At 38.0% G+C, this 17705-nt stretch overlaps 2 protein-coding genes across 2 annotated transcripts in view; both read right to left on the bottom strand.

The window, feature by feature from the left end:
• LOC134842596 (spermatogenesis-associated protein 7 homolog) overlaps positions 1-17705 on the bottom strand; it is a 532288-nt gene that overhangs the window by 189364 nt on the left and 325219 nt on the right. The window lies entirely within an intron of this gene.
• LOC134841719 (uncharacterized) overlaps positions 1-17705 on the bottom strand; it is a 78666-nt gene that overhangs the window by 31723 nt on the left and 29238 nt on the right. Inside the window, exon 7 of the mRNA XM_063857754.1 lies at positions 10340-10531. Within this exon, the coding sequence (XP_063713824.1) occupies positions 10340-10531 (192 nt within the window). The remainder of the gene's footprint in view (positions 1-10339; positions 10532-17705) is intronic.

Here is a 17705-nt window from a genome sequence, read left to right as displayed (position 1 = left end):
CAATAGTCAACACCATAGAAGAAATACTTTTCAAACATAGAAGTTGTTTAAGTTTATTGGTAAGCTTGAGAATGAGCTTTGTTATTTTTATGAAGTTATCTGAGAGAACGTAGCAAGACAGAATTGTTCCTAGAATTTTGACACCTTTGTGGCAACATGTCAGATCTCCGTAGAAGAAGCACCATCGCAAGAGATCATCAAAACCTCCATATCTGTCGCAACAGCTCATTAAAGAGACTTGTTTCACAAAGCCCTGATTGAGTTTCAATTTGAATGTAGCGACCCAAAAAAATTATAGAAAACAGCTAGCATCTCTATTTGTCACATCAACAACTGTATAAGTAAGCAAGGCAACATTAATAATCGGAAGGTGAGTACTGAGCAAATCAGTAATTTGTTTTTTAGATATAAGAAAAAAATTATTGTTTCTGTAAACTGTGGATGCAAACGTAGTCAAAGACTTCATTTCCAAGGGCAAATTTAAGAATCAAATATTTATGACAAATTTAAAAAGTTCCACCGGCTCCCTTTTTGGGCTTAAGATCATTTATCTACGAAGGATAGGACCAACATACGAGCTGTACAGCTCATCACGGCGAACCGCTGTTGTACCCTGCTTAAGAACTACATGCAATTTTTTTTGGTTATTTTTCTGGGCTGGGTAATGTTGCTTCACCCTCAAGCAACGAGCACGGATCATGGTGGGCCTCGAACATCCGACCTTTCGATTGAGAGGCGGAGACATAACCACTTCATCACTGCTCCCCTACATCACTGCTCCCCTTCATCATTGCTTAGAAGCTACATTTCTAACCTTGGAACCCTGAAAAGTTGCACAAAACGTAAACTTTTATTGCCAAAAACTCGAAGAGCCTTTCGAAAAAAGCTATCAGCTTTAAGGGACTTCAAAGTACGCCGTGCAAGTAACTGTTGTTTTAATGTTGATTTAGAGATATATTACTCATTTTTGAGCTTCGCTTTCAATTTATCAATTGTTCTTGTTTAAAGTCAATCATTTGATACATCGATGAAACAACTCAAAAAAAGATAGTGAAGTTGTTTGAGAAACTTACCACTCCATTGGAAAATGTCGTTACAGAGTCCTGTTTCAAAAAACACAGATTGGGTTTCAATTTTAATAGAGCGACCCACAAGAAACTATATGATACCGCCTGCATCACTATCTGTCACATCGTATTGATCTTTTCATTTGACACGACGTCATCAACAACTATTTAAGCAGCAATAATAACCGGTACTGAACAAAAGTAAGTTGAGTACTGGGTAAAATATTAGTTTTTTACCCACATTGCTGCTTTTATATAGTGTATACAGGCAACGGAACTGGAAACAAAGAGAAAATATAATCACAAGAAGTATCCTCAATTCGAACGTAGTCAAAGATTTATTTCCAAGCGCAACTCGAAGAATCAAAAAATAATTAGTAAGAATAAGGACCTAAATCATCCCTTGAGCTAATCTTTCGTCCATTGCTAAGACTGTCAGAAACTTAACTAATTATCTTCGAAAACCCTGATAGCCATAAGGAAAAGGTTAGTAGCTTTAAGAGGCTTTGAAATGCAAAGCTATTTCTTCTTTTAAACCACTGTGTCTTAATGTTTTTTTTATTATTTAACTTCCAAAACTAATTATTTTCGGCCTGTGTTTCAACTTTAATGAATATCCTTGATGAAAAAAAAAACAATAGTCAACACCATAGAAGAAATACTTTTCAAACATAGAAGTTGTTTAAGTTTATTGGTAAGCTTGAGAATGAGCTTTGTTATTTTTATGAAGTTATCTGAGAGAACGTAGCAAGACAGAATTGTTCCTACAAATTTGACACCTTTGTTGCAACATGTCAGATCTCCGTAGAAGAAGCACCATCGCAAGAGATCATCAAAACCTCCATATCTGTCGCAACAGCTCATTAAAGAGACTTGTTTCACAAAGCCCTGATTGAGTTTCAATTTAAATGTAGCGACCCAAAAAAAATTATAGAAAACAGCTAGCATCTCTATTTGTCACATCAACAACTGTATAAGTAAGCAAGGCAACATTAATAATCGGAAGGTGAGTACTGAGCAAATCAGTAATTTGTTTTTTAGATATAAGAAAAAAATTATTGTTTCTGTAAACTGTGGATGCAAACGTAGTCAAAGACTTCATTTCCAAGGGCAAATTTAAGAATCAAATATTTATGACAAATTTAAAAAGTTCCACCGGCTCCCTTTTTGGGCTTAAGATCATTTATCTACGAAGGATAGGACCAACATACGAGCTGTACAGCTCATCACGGCGAACCGCTGTTGTACCCTGCTTAAGAACTACATGCAATTTTTTTTGGTTATTTATCTGGGCTGGGTAATGTTGCTTCACCCTCAAGCAACGAGCACGGATCATGGTGGGCCTCGAACATCCGACCTTTCGATTGAGAGGCGGAGACATAACCACTTCATCACTGCTCCCCTACATCACTGCTCCCCTTCATCATTGCTTAGAAGCTACATTTCTAACCTTGGAACCCTGAAAAGTTGCACAAAACGTAAACTTTTATTGCCAAAAACTCGAAGAGCCTTTCGAAAAAAGCTATCAGCTTTAAGGGACTTCAAAGTACGCCGTGCAAGTAACTGTTGTTTTAATGTTGATTTAGAGATATATTACTCATTTTTGAGCTTCGCTTTCAATTTATCAATTGTTCTTGTTTAAAGTCAATCATTTGATACATCGATGAAACAACTCAAAAAAAGATAGTGAAGTTGTTTGAGAAACAAGCTAAGCTACAACCTGAACTTTTCTATTATCATGAAATAGAGTACGTAAAAAGCCAGAGTCGTTCCCAACAAATGAAAAAATTCAAAAAAAGGACAGCGAAATTGTTTGAGAAATGCTCTAAGCTCCAAACTGAGCATTATTAGTGTCACGACAATATTTTAGAGTACGTAGAAAGTCGTTCCGAGCTATATTGCAACTTTCGAGTACTTCAAAAAGGAAGCGGTTATGATTAAAGAAAATCTGATTAGTGTGGCTGGTAACACTGAAAACACTGATAAAATAATAGCTGCACAAAATATATGGCTTTATAAGCTCCACAGACTATTGAAAATGCTTGCAGAAAGCGACATCTGACAAAGGAAGCGTCGAGGTCACAGACGAGAAGCAAAAGGCAGATAACGCCTCTAGAAATCCACTTCCAAGTCTAAAACCACTGAGAAAACCCGGGTTACTTGTATCCAATAGCCATTTTGTGTTGCCAAAGCAGATAAATCGATTAAAAAAAAATTAAAGTAGTTTAAAGGTAGTCGCTTATTTAAAGGTAGTCGCCCCATTGAAAACCTCGAAAAAAAAAGAGATTCGCTGATTATAAAGAAAAAGCAAGGAGATAAAGAGGCGGACCAAAAATTTGACAAAATTGAAGAAACAGCAGAACAGAAAGAAGATTCACTGTTTAAAATTAGCAAAATAGTCCGAGGTTAGAAGGATACGCATAAGAACATTTAAAAAATTGACAGAAAATGAAATGAAAGCTTTCAGTTGGAGGATGAGCTGCTGTCGGACATGAAAGGGAAAATGGACAAGAATATTTTAACTCATGTCAGTCCGCATCTGGACATCAACGATAAAAGAACACAAAATGGGGCTGATGCTATTGTTGAAAATTAATCGGATCTTCCTGCAGTTTCCAGCAAAAAACAGAAAGTTATCCTCATAAAACCAGAAATAAATCATATTGCGACAACCTCTTTTATAGCAACGGGTTTTCTGATATAAGTGAAATATTGTCAGGCGGAGTCCAGTGATTCAAAAATGTGTTTTGGAGAACCGCTCGTTTTAGGGCCTCGAAATCCAAGCACAGTCATGCAAGTTATTCCGGGTAGTTACTCTGCACCAAAAATATCTGTCAACCTGGCTCATAGTTTTGCACCATTCATTCCTGCATTATATATCGGGTGTATTAAAATTCCTATAGCCATTTAGAGAGGGGAGCAGTTACTGCTCCACTGATGACAGCTCAGAAACACTTTGTTGCACCTAAAAAAAAAAATTCGTCGCGACTCTTATTACTCCACCCAACACAACGTTTCCCTATAAATATGGCGGAACGCTCAGACCGAGTCATGTAAACGCTTATCAAGCACCTAAACCAGACTTGACTAAGGCCTGTCATTTGAGCGTCCTCTATTGGCAAGAAAAATAAAAGAAATATCTATGCACAGCTGCAAGGATATTCTTCCTACATGGGATCTCACGCTGTTTCAAGTTAACGAACATAACTGGCACTAAAAAGTTGTCCAGTTCAAATGGACAGTTGACTCAGCCATGCTCAATGATGATGGAAAACTGATATACTTGAGAGCGGTTGTTGTGGATAAAGCCAGTGCTACAATAGCCGAGTAGCATTTGTCGTGTTTTATTTAGGTTTGCTCGAGCAACCTTTCAAAGCAAGTTTGGCCTGCTTCATGCTGTAGTAGGAGCTCATCTGGATAGAATATTTAATTTTCAACCATAAAAACCCACAATTCAGAAAGTTTAGTAAGTTTTTCCTCGTTAATCTCAGGAGCCGTCGCTGTTTAAATACGTTGTGTTTCAATAATCACCTGAAAAGTGTAAATCTCATGATTCAAGCGCTCAGCAACTATACCCCAATCATCAGGAAGGCGTGGTTAATGCACACTGTTAGGAATCACTGGCACGAAGCAACTTGGTTCAAACTCAATAAGTGTCTCAAGGAAAAGGCGGGAGATCATGAGAGATTAAGGTCGTAAACCTAAAAGTAAAATCGACGAAATTACGTCAAGTCGAAAGTAGCTGCTACTTTATTTGCAAACATTACTAAAGTAATTAGCACGATTAAAGATATGTTCAAACTCCCTCTCTACTCTTTGTGCAAAAAACAACAGGCTCCCTGGCATTTTACCGGATAAAAAGTAAAAACTGTCACACAACAAGTCTAGTATGCTGCCGTGTAAAATCTTTGGATTGCTTGTTTACAAGCAACCAACCTTAGTTTTTGATATTGCCCAAAGCCAGAAAATGCTCAAAACTAGACTGCGAAAGCACTCACAATGTGCTTATTCATGGAACAGATAAAAATTTCTCGTCAGACGAGAAAATTAAAGATGATTCGCCATCAAGAGTTGGAATCATTCTTGCTAACGTGACCATCCTTGCTAACGAAACAACTAAAGGTCTTTAGCCAACCGCATCACTTGCCGTTTTGTCTAATTCAAATTCATACCGCTTTTATGCACTCTTGGGTATCGGCCGCTCTTGTAAAGCGCAGGCATCCAACACCCGCCGTACTTGGGTCGTTAGTGGTGCCTTGCCTCCGTCAAGTGGCACAATTTGATCGTACTTTAATGTATTGTTGAAAATACTTCTCGAATTACTCAAACTAGAACATGGTATGAGTTGGAGTCGTATAGAGCTTACCCAAAAGGAAGACACGGTTTCCACCGCTGACAAAAAAGCTTCATCAACAATGGAAAAAAAAATTCACAATGGTGAAAGATGAATCAAGAAAATGCTTAGCAGTGAAACTGAAAAGAGCTTGCCAAATATTTTTTTCATTGGCACTTTTCGAATCGTTAGAAAAATTGAAAAAAAAATCCGTCGCTCCACAAAAACAAATTGAACAAAAACTGTTAGAGATGGCAAGGAGAACGGAACTGTGAAGTTTTGCGCCCACATGATCTCACTGCACGAGCACACTGTGAATGGTAGTTCACGCATCATCCGGTGATGTGCCGTGTCCTCAGTGAAGCATCAAAGTTAACCCGGATTTACCCGAGAATTCCCTTACTTCATTCGGGTTATCTGTAAAATCCTAATTTTGTACTCTTACACTGACGTTTCAGCCGATACTGAAAGAACGTTCTTGCAGATTTGAATCCTCGAGCGAGATCAACCCTCTCTCCTTTTTATGTGCGTGGCGGGAGAACTCAATTGTAGTCCCTTAACAAAACACGCATCACATTTTTGACGCTGCTGATTCGACTACATGTTCGAACTTTTCATTACAAAAAACTGCACTGATCTTCAAGACAAATGATTCAGCTGTCGTCCACAAGTTCTACCTGTATGATTACCGAACTATTTCAAAAACAGTGAAGATGCATTGAACTTAAGCAAAGTTTTATTCTCACTACTGAACCAGGTTGTTTTAATTTGCATACTTTTTCCACAATGACGTTCTGATAGGAAGCGCTAAAACCGGAAATATTTGAGTGCAAAATTTTGGTGAATATTTTATTTTGTTGGATACACACCAGTCATTGCATCTCCTCAGTCTAAAATGGATTATGGAAATTTTAGCGCTGTAGTCAGTTGAGGTGATAATTAACCACTAGAAAAAGCAATAATCCAGTGTACTGTCCTGAGTTCTGTACTCTCAGTTTTTGGTCCGATGTCATTTACCGTGCGCACTCATCTGCTATTTAGTGACCTTTGGCGAATCATGGGTCAGATAGGGGACGATGCTCTCCCAGAGGTAATAAAATTTTTGTTGGCAACCGCACCGGGGAGATTCTAGAGTCAAATACCAAAGATAAAGGGCATCATAAAGTAGCTGGTACACGAACCATGTCTTCGGAAGCATTCAAGGAGAGGAGCTGCGTTACTGGCCCTTTATGCCGAGCACATTTCGTTATCAGTTAACTCCGACAAAAAACTACTCCTTTGATATAGACACTTGCATTGAGAAAGCATTTACGTTGATTACCTAAGATTTGACTTAAAAACTTCTTTTCGGCATTTGCGATAGATTGAACTGAAAGGTAAGATAAAAATTATTGTTGCAACTACTGTCATCGCAGCATCAGTCGTCTGGTTGATACCGATTGTGATAGTAGGCAGCCAAAAATACAAGAGGCTTGACACTGTTTGGTTCGGATGATGATGAGAAACCGGCAATTAAGTATTTCTGCCTTATTTCTGCCTTATTTCTGCCTTATGAGCCCTCGATAATAAATTTGAACTTCGTTGGTTTCTTTTGAAGTTACGTTGGTTTCTCCGAAAGCGGAAAGCCAAAACCGTCCGCCCAATTATGTCTGATCTGTTGGTTGAAAAAACGGGCTTCAAGCAAGCCCCTTTGTAAAACGGGTGTTGACTACATCGGCCTATTCCTAGTTCCAGTAAGCAGAAGAAATGAGAAAATATGGGATTTTTTATGTACTTCTTTTAAGACTAGAGCTGTACACATCGAAGGTCCCAAATCTCACTCAGCCCGTACGTTGTGGTCTTCGAGCCCTATATTGCAAAGCGCGGCTATCACTGAACTGTTTTTTCGTGGGTGCACAAAAGTTCGTGGATGCTCAGACAGAACTTATAGCTTGCCTTGAGGAACGAACCAAACTTATGAAGCAAACAAAACATTAAGAAATGAAGCAAACAGAATAAAGGAAGGACAGAAATAATCGATTTCAAAATGATATCCTAGGCAAAAGGAGAATGACCGAGGAGATTTAGGGACCAAATTTTGGAATGTCACTTTGGATATATGTTCTGGGTTGTTGAAGCTGACAGTCTGCATGCGTATTACGGATTCATCCGTATAGTCAAATTACACTATGGCAAAGATATATATGCGCGACGTGCCAACAGAAAAACTGTCACGAAGGAATTGAACCGTACGACCGTAAAGCTAGCTGCCTTCGTTCCGCTTTTGGGAGCGAAGGATGTTTGAATGTAATGTAAAAAAAACAAGAGTGGTTATTTATTGGACCCAAATTAAGCTAGGACAAAATTTCTACAGACAAGCGTACCCCTAGAGCGATCAGGCCGGTTTTTCGCGGGTTCAAGACCCCCAAGTTTTGACGTATATACATGTAAGCAAAAGATGCTGGTGCCCCATTTGATCGTTCTTAGCCTTTTTTTTCTGCTTTAATTTGGTTCAACCTTGATTAATGCTGACCGTAAAAAAGACAGTTTGTCTCAAGAACAGTCACCGATTGTTTTGGCTAAATCGCGGCAAAAAATCATACAAACTTGTGCTGAAAAAAATTAATCACTTGAAACTGATTTAAAGCAATTTTTTGGTTTGCTTATGAATACGAAAAAAACTTTATAGTCCAAATTATTTTAATGGTTGAAGGAGATGGGGCGCACATCTGTTTTCAATTTTTCAACTCTTTTTTTATGTATTTAAAAAGGAATTGAAGTTCTACTTAGCAATGGACTCGACTATCTCAAACAAAAAAATCGAGCAACGATTTGTATTTTAAAACCAACAAAGCAAACTATAACACTCGACCTCAAATCAAATTTATAAGATAATCCTTCAAGTTGCTTTGGAGTGTTATTGTTTTGGTAATTTTTGAGAAATTAAATCAATCCAGATTGGATTTTTGTTCATAATTTGCAATTAAAACAGCACCATATCCTGCTTAAACTCTAGCAATTTTGTTCTCGGTCATGCTCTACTCTTTTTGCATGAACTGAAAAATTTTATTGAAAGTCAGCGGTTGAGCGCAAACCATACCTTTTGCCATCGAATAATTTTTTGCCGTTGAACTGTTCTTGCTGATTTATAAAAGCAGATCAGTACGAGGCCAAATTGTATGTGGATTCCACAAATTGTACGTGAAATGCACAAAATAAAATGGAATCCGTAAATATAAGCGGAATCCGCAAATAAAATGCGGATTCCACTTACAATTTGCGGACTCCACTTACAAATTGCGGATTCCACTTACAGTTTGCGGAAACTGCTTACAGTTGCGGATTCCGCAACAGCCTAATGTAACTATACACATGTCTTGTTGTTTGTTTATCGACTCTACAAACTGTTCTGCTTTCCTCACTTACAGTTGCGGATTCCGCAAATTTGCTTATTTTGGAGCAATTTTGAGCGGTACAGTGTTTTGAGTATTTGTGTGTGGAATCCAAAACAGCAAAGAAGATCAAAAAAATTAGAAATTCTGCGGATTCCGCAACAAATCTGAAACGTACGCCTAACTGCCATGATTTTGAAAACAAATGTGCTAGTTTAAAATGATTAAACGACAAATTTAGTACATGCTCGTGTTCTCAAAATTTTATCTATTTTTTGATTTTAAGCTCTTAAAGAAAAATCTAGTGTTTATGCCTCCCATTTCTCTGTGCGATCTCATCGTTGAAAATTATCAGAGATGTTTGACAAGGCTTTTTACTGCATGCATAACTATGTGGTTCTATTTGCGACGTTGTTGTGTGGTTTCTAATGAAAGTTTGTCCAGAGAGAATAAGTTGCTGATTCCGGCACTGAATAATGGTGAATTGCAGAGATAATTGATACAGTAAGAGTTAACAAGCAAAGATGTGATTTCGAAAGGTGAAACAAAGATAATGACTTCAAATCAAGGTTCAAAAGTGGCTGAGTAAAAGGTCGAAAATGTCTTAAAAAACTCACATCGAGCACTTCAAAAACTGCAGCAACAAGACTGATCATAGCAAAGGCAAGTCGTGAATATTTCGACTGTCCTCTAACGTGAATTAAATTTAAAAATAAGATCGTGGAAAAAAATTTCCAAGAAATTTTCATTTTTTAATTCGGTCCCCCTGTTTTTAAGTGATACATACTGTGAGTGGTAACGTATAAATAAGCTCAAACTGCCTGGCTCAGCTCAATTTCAAATGATTCAAGTTTTCGCTTACGTTTGAATATATATCGCGCGTTAATAATGCCAATTTCAATTCTAGTCGTCAAAATAGTCGTAAATTGAAATCCTTGTAACTTCAAAAATTTAATCAGAATCTTTTAGATTTTAAGTTAAAGTTGCGTCGCAAATAGCTTGAAAATCGAATTTTATCCAGAGAAAAAATACCCGTTCTTCGAAAGTCAATCAGTACTGAAAAATACAATTTGAGTCTAGTAAACATGTTATTGGGACCAATCAGCTTGACTCCGTTCAACTTTAATAGAAATTTTGGGCGCTTAACAATTTGGAATGATTCATCGAGCTCAAATAAAACGCACTTACGCGTTAAGCATCATAGATGAGTGGAAAAAATGGGTCCAGAAAATTAAAAAACCGGCCATTTCAACACCTCTGAATTTTACAAACAATGACCGCAGGTTCAATATCTTCAGTTTTGAGTTCATAGCGTCAATCACTTTTAAAAAAGTATCAAAACTAACCCTCGAGCACAATGACATCGATTAATTTTGCCATAAGCTTTGGTTGGAACAAAATGGACTGACCGTATGACAATATTATCGCTTGGTTGAAAGCGTGTTGGCCATTTTGAAATCTTTGTAAAAACCGCCATTTTTTTAATCGGAGCTATTGCTTGCTGCATGTATCACAAGCAAAGAAGAACAGATTACAGTCTGCAATATGTTATGCCGAAAAATGCATACCTGTCACACGGATACATCAGGTCTCTTTTCGGATCCAGATCATCGGGCGTCAACTTGAAGCAAGGAGCCAATTTGCCATTCAGTTTCGATATCTTTGTTTGATCTATCAACCCATCGTGTTTCTTCACAAATTGGCTGATTTTGCGAGAGATCGCTTTAGATTGCTCGATCACACTTACTTCTAACACGCAGCTAAAACATCACAAAAACACTGCTTCAAACCACGGGCGGATTTATGGGGGGAGGGGGGCGGACGCCTCTCTCTTCTTCAGGGATTCGACCCCCTGACGACCCAAAGGGTCCCCCTTTTATACTATTTTGGGATACCCATTTTTGGTGAACGGACCCAAAAGTTTTTCTAGTGGCGCCTTTGGCGCCAGTATATACTAACTTTAGGTGGGGAGCGCGCGCCAAAAAAAACGTCATTTTTTTTTTCAAATTTTTCCAAACAGTGCCTAAAAATGTTTTCTTTTTGGCTTGTTTTTTCTAAGTTTTGCCTGCGGCGCAGAAAATTTGAACAAAACAGAGTCTTTTTAATGCTTTAGGAGAGCTCGAAAAATCAATTTAGTCGAACTAAAAAAAAATATTGACAAAATTTTCTAAAATTTGTTGAAAATCCAACGCCCCCTCGAGAAAATCCTAGATCCGCCCATGCTTCAAACGTGTTTTCAGAATATTTGAGAGATGAGTTTTAAATTAAACATCTTGCAATGAAACTTGACAAATTTTGAATCAACTATCGAGAAAAGAAGCTAGGATGCACCGTCAACAATAGCATCTAGTTGGAGATATTGTTTGCCGTTTTTTACAATTTCATCAAAATTTTGGCATTCGATATATTTTTTAATTCAATGAACAGATTTTTCTGACAAAAAAAAATAATTTTCGCTTCTACTTTTTTTCAGAAAAATTGATATACTTCGGCTGAAACAAAATGAATTTTATTCTGACAAGCTGCAGAGATGCGCTATAAGAGTTCATTCCTTTCAAGACACGTCCGGGAAAATTGTTTTTTTTTGTGCAGCCAAAGAAAATGTTCTCACAAATCTTTGAAAAGGAAAACGCTCGCTATCTTTGCAAGAAAACTTGACAAGAAAATGAACTGGATACTTTTCAGAGAAGAAATGATATCTTTGCCGTACCCGTATTGTCAAGATCTTAAGAGAAAACATTTTACTTCAAAAAAAAACAAAGAGCAACTCAAAATTTTGGATACTCAACCCAGAAGTTGGCCGATGAACAATCGACGAAAAAAATGCGCAGAGACTTTCGTTCTCAGAGAAAAACTTTTTGGGCGACGTTTACGTCCTCCAACACGACATTGCTTCCTCCACACTAGCAAAAAGTTTAAAAGGCTAATCTATATGCATATTGCAACATTGCTCTGGGTACCTCTTCTACGGAAATTAATTTGATAGAAAACCTTCGGTAATTCCTGAAAAGTAGTTTTAAAAATTCTGCCTTCGACTACTGATGAGCTGATTACCTGTATCAAAGAATTTTGCGACATTTTTCCGCGCCACAAAGCCTGACACCTTGCAAACTCAATGCTAAAACGTTATATTAAACTTATTTAACCTAATTGACGCCGTTAAAAAGCGCAATCAATTAGGTTAGTTTCTTTTCCGATGCACTGACAGTTATAGAAATTCGTTTTTTCAAACTCAATATCATTATGAAGTCCCAAGATCACAAATATTTCTGAAACTCCAAATTGTTTAGTCCTGGAACTGTAACAACGCTGATTACACCAGAACAACATCAGAAAAATTATTTTCACTTCAAATATTTCAGCAGAATTTTTTCATGACAGAAATCAACTTTTTAAAATGATTTTTAAAAATCCAAATCATCGCATAAAACGAATTTGCACGTGAACAAAAATTTTCAGTGATATCATAAAGTTCTAGTCAGTAACAAGGATTGGTAAAAAACAGAGGTTCAATCTATTGATTCAACTGTATGATGTCGGGTAAACATAGTCTCTGATTTAGAGGTCGGAAAAGGGTAGAAAGATTTAGAGAATGTTTGACAGGTAGGTACGTACTAACACTTCACAGTGATAAAACAAACTCTCATGATTACGAAAATCAGTAAAATGATTGACATCCAATAAGTAGCTTCTCACACTTTCATATGGAAATAAATTTGAAATACAGAAAATAAATTTAGTAGAAGACTTTTTGAACCGAACCTTTGAATGACGATTTGAGTTTTAGACTAAAGACCAACCCTCTGCAAGTGATATGAGTTTAGAGTTTCAACTTTCAGCTCCCTTTCGATTTTATCTCCCTCGTCGCCCCTTGGGTTCTTCTTTTTGATCGAATCGACCAGGACTTCCCTTACCTAGTCGACTGGCTTCCTGCGTCTTGTGCTTCATCAATACTCTGATCTTGAGCTCTGCGTCTCCAAAACTTCCCCTTGATGAGTCCTGTTTGAAAGAATCTTTCGATACCAATCCTCGTCGGTGTGGGATTTTGTCTGTCGTTTTCTTGTCTTCCTTTCTTCTTTTTTTCTTGTCTTCGCCCATTTAGATCGTCCCGTGTCCATATGCTGCCGCCTCTAATTGCGCCGCTATTTCTTCCGTTAATCTCAATGAAATTTTCTCTGACGGTCTTGTGTTGTCGTAATCTGAGTCATCCGTTTCATCGTGTGCGATGATCACTCTTGGTGGCTGCTTGCTCATTGGTCGCTTCGCTTTTAGAATACTCTTTGTGGACCATTCTGCGCTCGCTAACATCTCGGTTACTAAAGCGGGTTTAGTTTCTTCGCTAACGGTGGCGATTTCAGTTGGGTCGTCGCAGCGATTTTCCTCAGAACGGTCCCGCTATTTAATTTTATGATATGTTTAGACTCAGAGACATTTTTATTAGACTTAGGCAACCTGTACTATTTGAGCGATTTGCTCGTAGTCTTCTGGTAGACGTTCACTGCGCCCGCAGCCACTTGGTTTGCTTAACCTTCTTCGATCTGCTCCCCGTGGTCCGTATCGATCTGTTCAGCAAAATTTAGAATGATTGGCGACTTCCTCAAGGCTGGAGCGTATGTCAGGTCTGTCCTTTGTTTCCAGAATGGAATTCTGAGAACACTGAATGTTCTCGAACTCGGCATCTTTTCCGTCTAAATAAGAGCATTAATGTTTCAGGATGTTCTTCCAAAGTTTTCAAATTCAGTTTTGTAGTTACTTTACGCAGAGCAGTGTTTGCCTCATTCCCACGAACTTCTTCAAACAGGATTAGTTTCGTGGTTGCATTTATAAACAATCGATTGATTTCCTTGTTTCGGAAATTTTTCCAACCTCTCCCTTGGGTAGTACTGTTTTTAAGCTCTTACTCGCATTTGTGCACTGCTGGCAAAAGCTTACTTTCGCCGCAAGAATACGATGCGGATACAGGTACCAGAAGTCCCAAGCTGCCTCAAACATTCCTATAGTGATAGTAATGTATACTGTATTTTAACGATGACATTTTAACGGCACTTGCAATGTCAGTGGTATGACTAATTTATGTTCTTCTGCAGTATTTCACGAGCTTTTAACAGACTAATATCAGATGATATGCTGGACATAAAAAATTTGAAAATTCTACAAAAAAAACCCATGTAATGATGCAGAATTTAAAATGGTTTCATAATTTACAAAAAAAGGACGCATTTTTTTTGTTTGATTTAACAGCAGGAAACAATTCACTTAGGATTTTCGACTGAATGACAATACTGTGTAGTTTTTCTTCGATCTTCGGGTACTTTGCCTAAAAGCTTCAACATCATTATTAATGACGGTAACTTTGTCGCTAGATTCAATTTCTGGGCTCAATTTTGGCGAATTTACCTTGGTTCTTATTTCAATTACAGGTAAGTAGCATTCCGAATTTGTTTTTATCAAACATGAACCGTCTATCAGCAAAACGAGTTGTTGCGAACTCTAATTGTCCCTTGAGTTTCAATGATGTATGCGACATGAAGTTTTCTCTAGTAAATGAGCGGGTTGTCTCGAGCATGGTTGTTTAATTAAGGATGTTTTCCGTTCTCGTTTTTGATTGGCTGAGACGCATTTAAAAAGACCAGAACCAGTTTTTGAACCTGCTCAAATTGATCTACTAAGGAGAAGGTACTTTGAATGGAAACATGGGAACTTTCTAATCGCATTGATTTTAGCTACTAAGATTATATTATCAAACTGTCAAATAAGTTTTGGTGGGTCACTGTTGTGTCTTGGCAAAAAATCGAAAAAAAACTGATTTTAGCGTCTTGATTATTTTCTATAACGTAGTCGAAAGTATCACTCCTTCTATTCATGTTGTTAGTCTCTAAAAAGGGTATTGTTTTTCTTGTTATTTCCGTTTCTTAATAGCCTTAATGATTTATGACTTTTTTTTTGAGAATGATCTTCCTACGGTATAGTTTCGGAAGTACTCTGTCCCCGACACTACTGCCAACAATTCAAATTCGTTCGTTGAGTAATTTTTTGCTGTGTTCAAGAAGCAAATGAGATCGCAAGCCAGCCCATGGATCCTACATGTTCCAGTACTTCCCCAAAGCTGTTATGGTTTACGTCACAAACCAGTTGTATTTCCTTATAAATAGCCAAATAATTCAGTTCTACGAGGTTTTCCTCTCTCAATTTTTTGTTTTCAAACACTGCTTCGCATTCTTCCATCCATTTGATGTCATACTAATACTTAGTAAATGTCTTAACGGCGATGATAGCTTCGCCAATGCCGGTAAGTATTTTTGCAGACTGTGTATTGCGCCAAAAAATATATTTAATTTGCGTAACCATTTTTGAAACCGCTACCGCTCAGATTGGCGCTGCTTTTCATTTTAAAAGTTGTACTCCCGATTCCGTGAATTGGTGGCCAAGCCAATCACATTCTTGTTTCGCGAAGTCGCACTGTGGCATTTTGAGTGACAAATTCTTGAAATAAGATTTCTGCAAAATTTTCTCGACCAATGAAACAGGTTCGATTCAGGTTCCCTTGGTTGGTTGCCATCGTTAAATGCGTTCGCTTGAGAAAACTCACTGAGAACTGAGTCCATAACCTGCTGGATCTCGGCTGGCATTGAGGTTAAGGCGTAAAATCAAAAAACGGGTTCGGTATCCCGAGTGGATTTTCCGCCGACTAGAGAAAAGTTATATCGAGCGATCGTTTATTCGCCCAGGGTTTTTTGTTCGTATGCGTAAGTGAGATCCAATGTTGTAAAGTAAACTTCGCTTTGTCTCTTTTCTACTAATAGTTATATTATCATATCTACAAGCTCTTCGATATTCGGCATCTGGTAATTGTTCTTGTGCCCCTGTTTATTCAGTTCTCGCGATTCGAGTGTTAGTTTTACGTAAGTTTTTTCTTCTCTGTTATAATATCGGTGAGACAAAGTACCGGCCAAAACAATCTTGCAGTTTTTCAAGTTGTCCCTGATCTAGTAGTTTATCAATTTCGTTGTCCATTTTTTCTTAGAGCTACTGGCTCTTTACGGCAATTTTGGCGTACGGGCACTACTTTTTTGAAAAAATCCGCCTACAATTTTCAACTTCTAATTTTTACAGTTCTAGTAAACAGTTTAGGAAATGGCTGGATGAAAATTTTCGGCCACGGGTCGATGTCCTTCTCTTCGTTTTTTAAAGTTTGGTCTCCCGCACCGCATGGTTCTGCAACCCTGGATCTTCATGATTGCTAAACCGGGATTTGCTTGCTCGATTTGTATCACCAGCTTCCCCATTACATCTCGTCCCACGGTTGACGACCTGCTTCCTCCTAATACTCTGACTTCTCCCTTGGCTCTCCATCCAATCGATGCCAACTCACCGTTCATTTTCCGCACGAGATTGAGTTTTTTGTTCCTGTAGTCACAAAACTCATCGTCCTGATCACTCTTCTGCTTCAACTGGATTACTGTTTATCGGCGAATCTTCTCGAGATTGTCCACTGTGAAGATTGATACCGGCGATCCGCTGTTAATTGAAATGTTCATTGGATGTCTGTTTTTTGCTTGTTTCAATTTCGTCATGACCATTTTCAGATGTGTTTCCTTTTTACGACGTATTGCCATTACTAGGTTGTCGTCCAAATTTTCCGAGGACCAGCGATGTTCCCTCCTTTTTACAAAACCTACGGAGTGAGTGTGCTGGAACTCCCTTCATACAAGGGTCGTCCTCTCATTCGGCGTTCTGAGTCCTCTGCGATTTTGGTAATTTCGGCGTCCCATTGGTTCTCGAATGTCGCTCACTGATTCGGCTTTTATTTGAAGTGCTCCCTACGGGGTGTGCAACCGCTTCCGGAAGCTCATGTAGTCCTTCCTTTGTACATTTTTGCCTACTTACTTGTCGCTTTGTTCGCTAGTATGACATGGCAATCTTCAGAGCCTCTTCCGGGGTTTTGTTTCTCTATGCAGTTTGTTCTGGGCGTCTCGGTTCCCAATATTAACGAGGAAGAGGAACCTCTTCAATTTTAGCTCCTGTCCTCTGAGATTCCACCTGGCCGCCATTCCATTTTTCCAGAGTTTCACCTTCTTTTGTTTTCTAGACAACTTTTGGTACATTTCATATGTCTCGTTTTTTTCTTTCTTGAAAAGCATTTGGATTGTGTCATTTGGATTGTGTCACCAACAAAAATAAATTGAAATAAATCACGAAAAATGAGCCGACGGAATTAGAGCCCACATTCAAGTGCCGATTTAACACCAAAAATTTTTGGCACAAAAATACTATTAAAGGATAAAAAGCACACAAAGCTCATACCTAATATGCAGATAAAATATTGCAACCGCAGAGTAAAACACGTTTCAATTCGCGTGTGAACTCTGTGGACAAAGTTGTTTACGATAAAAAAAGTGTAGTAGCTGGTTGCAATACCCTTGCTTGTCGCATGGGCAATAAATTAAATAAATTAGCTTTGGAAATTGAAAAAATGTCTCCTATAGAATTCCAAACTTCGACCTCCAAAGTTAGAGCTTACTGTATTCACAACTGCGCAAGAAAAACACTTCAAGCCGTTCTTTCTCGAAATTGAGAAATTTTTGAGAGCACTTGATATCAGTCAAATCACCACTGAGAACTCTCTAATATATATATTATTCGGTTTCCGTTAAAATCATCTTACATTTATTTGCGGTAAAAGCTTCATGAGTTGGAACAAAAAGTTGAACATAACATTGAAGATGGTTTCTGGGTTTGAATCAAGTACAGTGACTCTTTTCGGCATTCGCTTCTGCACCATTTTACAGAGTTACTTAAAATCAACCCTCTGACGGTAACCAAGTAATTGGAGAAAATTTCGATGGTATTGATTTGGAGAAGACCATAAATCAGATGAGAAGTTGGACGAAATTGCCGCCTTCTTTCAAAAAAAAAAAACAACTACCTTTAGGC

Source organism: Symsagittifera roscoffensis, chromosome 3, assembly GCF_963678635.1.
Source record: "Symsagittifera roscoffensis chromosome 3, txSymRosc1.1, whole genome shotgun sequence".
In the NCBI taxonomy this organism is placed as follows: Eukaryota; Metazoa; Xenacoelomorpha; order Acoela; family Convolutidae; genus Symsagittifera; species Symsagittifera roscoffensis.
This window is presented reverse-complemented; position numbering and strand designations above follow the sequence as displayed.